The 4792-nt window shown below is 38.0% G+C and overlaps 1 protein-coding gene across 1 annotated transcript in view; it reads right to left on the reverse strand.

Moving 5' to 3' along the window:
- ARFGEF1 (ADP ribosylation factor guanine nucleotide exchange factor 1) overlaps positions 1-4792 on the reverse strand; it is a 153114-nt gene that overhangs the window by 10197 nt on the left and 138125 nt on the right. Inside the window, exons 30-31 of the mRNA XM_019527763.1 lie at positions 3840-3975; positions 3618-3756 (exon numbers count right to left, since the gene is read on the reverse strand). Of these exons, the coding sequence (XP_019383308.1) occupies positions 3618-3756; positions 3840-3975 (275 nt within the window). The remainder of the gene's footprint in view (positions 1-3617; positions 3757-3839; positions 3976-4792) is intronic.

The raw sequence follows: 4792 nt of genomic DNA on the forward strand, positions 1-4792 counted from the left end.
AAAGGAAGGTTTGTTTTTGAATTTAAAACAAAAACCAGCAAAAGAAAAAAAAAAAAAAAAAAAAAAAAAAAAAAGCACTTTACACATTACTTTGACCTGACTCCACAGCATCTGTACAGATCAGGTGATTCAGCTGGGCTTTTTGGCACTCTTACCTAAAGCTAATTCAATCAGTTATTAGAAAAAGTGCCAAAAAGCCCCACTGAAGTGCCTGATGTATACAGACATCAGGCAAGCCAGGCCCAAATAATTCGCTGCCTCTTCTGGATATGTGCTGGGCTTGGTGTGGGAGGGAGCGCGTGGAGTTTAAAGTAAAGTTCTGTTTGTTTGTTTTTTTTAAAATGTCTGCAAGCAGCCAAAAAAGACAGAAACTATAAAATGGAAACTAAAAGAAAAACAAGGTAGAGTTGGAAATATGCTCTTGAATGGACACTTTCAGAAAAATAAACTTTAAATAAAATTTTATTGTACTTAAGCAGGAAATGAAGGTATAATATTTAGTTCATTCTTTTCTAGGTATAGAAACTTACAATTTGTAACCATTAACACTATTATATTGCGAATGTGACAGCAATAGTAAAAGCAGTTTCCTACATAAATTCCATACTAAGATCCCAAGCCACTTGAATTCTTTCATGCTTCAAGTCTCATCCTACTGGTGAGTTCTTTCAAGTACGGCTGTGGTTGAATTGTCTAACAGATCATTTTCTAATTGACTACACCAAGCACAGTGCACATAGCAGTATTCTCTGAAGAGTTGTCAAGCCAGACAGACAAGACAAAGTGGGAGAAAGGAAGTATTTGTATCTCCATTTAATATAAGTACTCAAATTGTACAGAAATTATATGAACAAAACAAGTGCATGGTAGAGCTAGCAACTGAACCCGATCAAGCAGCAAGCTGGCAACATGTAGTACTTGGTAATTCCTCTAGTGTAGACATGATTCAAGCCAGTGCAGTTAAAATTTCATGCTATGCACTGCATAAACTATTATTTCTTGTGCTTTGTAACAGAGAAAACATCTATCCAAGACTCCAAATGTTGCTGATACTTAAGTAGCACATTTATGCACATGCATGGTGGGCTGCGTTGCAGAATATTTCTACAAGAGACACATTCAGCTTGTGAAACAGTTGCTTAAGAGGGGCCTGGTGGTAGTCATCAAATGGTAGTTATTATCTCACATGATAGTCAGATATCTGAAGGACTGCTATGAAGAAAGAGAACATTTGTTCTGTCATTACATAGAGTAAGATACACAACAAAGGCTTGAAATTGCAAGCAGTGTAGGTTTATTAGGGTGTGTGGTGCATGGGGTTAAGTCTGTAGTCCCCAAGTTGTACAGCAGAATATTTCTACTGTTCCCACACTAAATACAAGAGCAAAGGCACAGTAGCTTTTTGTAAAAGCAGTCAAGACAGAGGTGCATTAAAAAGTCTCAACTCTTAAAGGCCTCACTGACTTTGTCCAAATGTCTGGAGTACTATTCAACCACATGACTTCTATATCAAATTCTAACCGTTTTAAATTTGTCTATGAAAGTTTTTTGACGACACACAAAGTTTGTTTTTTTTCAGGGTTAACTACCTTTGAAAAAAAATCAAAATAGCTTCTCAAGCACTGACCAAATCCAGTACTGTACAGGAAGAATTTATGGGGCCATTAAAATGTCTTCGCCATTTCCATTAGTGATATATAAAATGCAATATATACAGCACAGTTTTTATCAAAGTGATGTGTCAACACGAGTGTGAAGTGCAATGCTGTCTGGTTCTACAACAAGCTAAATTCTTACTAGAGAACCAGTTTCAGGTTGTACACTGGAAAATATTTACTACCATCAGTCTCATATGCAAAATTAAACTTATTTTTAACCACCTCAAGGCTGCTTGAAGCAACAAAATATAACTGCAAACTGCTTCTCCCTGCACTTCAACTCAGTACAGTATAAACACTGTAGATCTCATTTCCCAGAGTTTGGAAAGTAAGGGACATAAAACATATGTGAAGCTAACTCAGGAAAGCAGACAGGGCTTGTTATCCTCACTGCCAGGTAATACAGCAGCTTTCAAAAACTGACATCAGAGGTACACTATAAGAATAGAAAGAGAAGAGTACTGAGGCTCTTTGAAGGCTGTGAAGATAAGAAAGGCCCCAGCCTGGAGAAGAGGGAAACAAAAAGTCATCATGATTCTTCAGGAACAGTAGTGAGAGGCAGATGATACATGGTAGAGAAAGCGTGCATGTAAAAAACATTGATGAAACAGAAGTACATCTCCTCTGGGAAGTCAAACACGTCCCACTGAAAAGAAAAAGACGTTTCAGTGAAAAAATTTCAGCCAGAAAAAGCTCAGATGAAAACCTGAGCAGCTCTGACTAATCAGAGACAGCAAATGAAGAATAAAACAACTTATGGAAAAATAAAGGACTTAGCATCCCTGGAAAGCCTGTCCAGTCAGAAACAAAATCCCATAAATATGCGATTAAAAAGGAAATTACAAAACATTATACAACTCTTCAAAATTAAATACCTCATTAATACACAGTGAAGAGAACCTTAAATTGGCCATAAATTAAGATAATAAGCAGCTATGAAATTAATTATTTGCCTAGCTGATAAACAGGTGACAAACCAAACTGAAGTAGGCAACCCCAGCACAGGTGCCAGAACATGGCATGCAAAGGCATTTTGCTTGGCAAGTATGCCTCAGGGTGGATGGCAGGGAAGAGACTGGGGCTGCACTGTCAACAAGGATCAGGCCCCTCGCGGCTCCTCAGCAATCTGCCCCTGGCATGCCAACACCTTACAAGTTGAGGTTGCTACTGTTTTTTGGCATTCTGTCCAAAAATGTTGCCAACCCTTGAAACTAAGCTTTAAAACCTGGGGGAACTGAAAGACACATGGGGTGATGAAAAAGACATGGCATTTCCCCCCCGCCCCCCATGTCTGTAAGCACCCACTGGTCTTGAGAAGATTCACAGACTACAGGAGGGAACAAACGAACAGATGTATGCCTTTATGCCTACTTTAAAATCCCTACAAATATCTTACTAACTCCTTTTAGTTTGACCTTTTTAGCTTGTTAATAAATTGATTCAAATGTGGGCAATATATCTGTATTATTTGGAGTTCAAAATCACTATTCATATGGCCTCCCAGACCACTCAAATAGAAAATTACCATATTTTATGAAATAAGTTCTCTTATGATAAAACCCTTCACAAAACCCTGAAAGGTCTGCTGTTTAGTAAGATTTTTCAATCCACACAGGAGAACCTATTTTTTTAAATAATTTTGATCAGATCATAATAATCTTAATCTTCCATGTTACACCAAGGGTTGATGAAACTGTATTAACTTTCTATGTATAGTTAAAAGTACAGAGTACTTTAGACACTGTTAATGAATTTGCTATATTCCAAGAAAGAATATAGTTAGCGCTGTAAAAAAGGAAAATAAAAACTCATGAAAATATTACTGTAAGAACAATACCACTGCTTTCTTGTGATCCACCCAAGATATTAAGTGATTTCAAACCATTGAACCATAAACCGTCACCTCCACTTAAATGATTTTTCAAAATTCACAAGTGTTATAAGAGAAAGTCCTCTTACGCATGAGGGATTGTGGTTTTGAAGATATCCAGCATGCAGTTGCAAGTTTTATCCCAGATTTCTAGGGTAAACTTTTCACCATTTAGAATGACGACATTCTCTAAGCAGTTTGTACCAGATCGTGCTAGTTGTTCATTGTCTGGAAGAAAAATGGTGCATTTGTTTATTTGTGCCCAACAATAAAATGTTAGCATTGTATAATGTACATTGGTACAGTCCTACCTTGCTGTACACACCAGTACAGCTGTGCAAATATATCATCCAAAAGGACATCACTAAGTACTTCTAGATACTGAGTAAATACATCGCATATTGCATAAAGTGCATGGTTGCAAGTAGTCGTCATCCATTCAGCTTTCTAGCGGGGAAAGAAAGGAGACAGTGAATTATGTACTATGGTAAAAGTTCCTGGGGAAGTTTTATCTTAACTGGTAGTTAATTTCTATACACTTGTTTGAGATCTGTTGGTTATTAGCTCAGTCAGAACACACTATTAACTTCTAGTTTTACCCCCATTTATCTGCTACATTTCAATCCTATCCTATCCACTGTGACATCCAATGCTGGGTGGACTGGGCAGATAGAAGGCACTAATTTTAGACTATTCTCCTTGTCCTCTGCTAGCCTATTGATAGCATTAAAAAGCATACAAGGAGTTGGATACTTTTACTGTTTTTCACTTGTCACACCTGTTACACCAAGTGGTATAGCTGAAAAGCCTATCAGCAGATTACCAGAACATGATAAAATCTTGCTTTGATGCTTTTAGGGGGAAGAAGTGGCAATGCAGTCCCTAAAGCTTCAAATAGATGGATAGAGGCTCTGTCTGTGACATCAAGAAAGAGGGAGCTCTGTGGCTTTGTTAAGACCCTACTTCCACTTTCTGCTCCTCATCCCTGTATCTGAGGTATGCTATCTGAGAGGACACCTTGGCTCTGTTACTAGTCTCAAGGGTGCAGCAGAAGCCCATGACTCCTGTATATGCACGGGGAAGACGTAAAAGGAGGAGTTCTCAAATTTTACTTCTACAACTCAAGGTGCATACAATCCAATACATGGGCCCATCATCTCTCATTGTTAGGAGATGGCTCGCAATAACATAAGAACACATCTGAAGTATGCTCAACACCACAAGTACTGCTGCTCTAGAAACAAGCAGATTACTTGAGTCATAT

The sequence above is a fragment of the Gavialis gangeticus genome, unplaced genomic scaffold, assembly GCF_001723915.1.
Source record: "Gavialis gangeticus isolate Ggan-Ray unplaced genomic scaffold, GavGan_comp1, whole genome shotgun sequence".
Taxonomy (NCBI): Eukaryota; Metazoa; Chordata; order Crocodylia; family Gavialidae; genus Gavialis; species Gavialis gangeticus.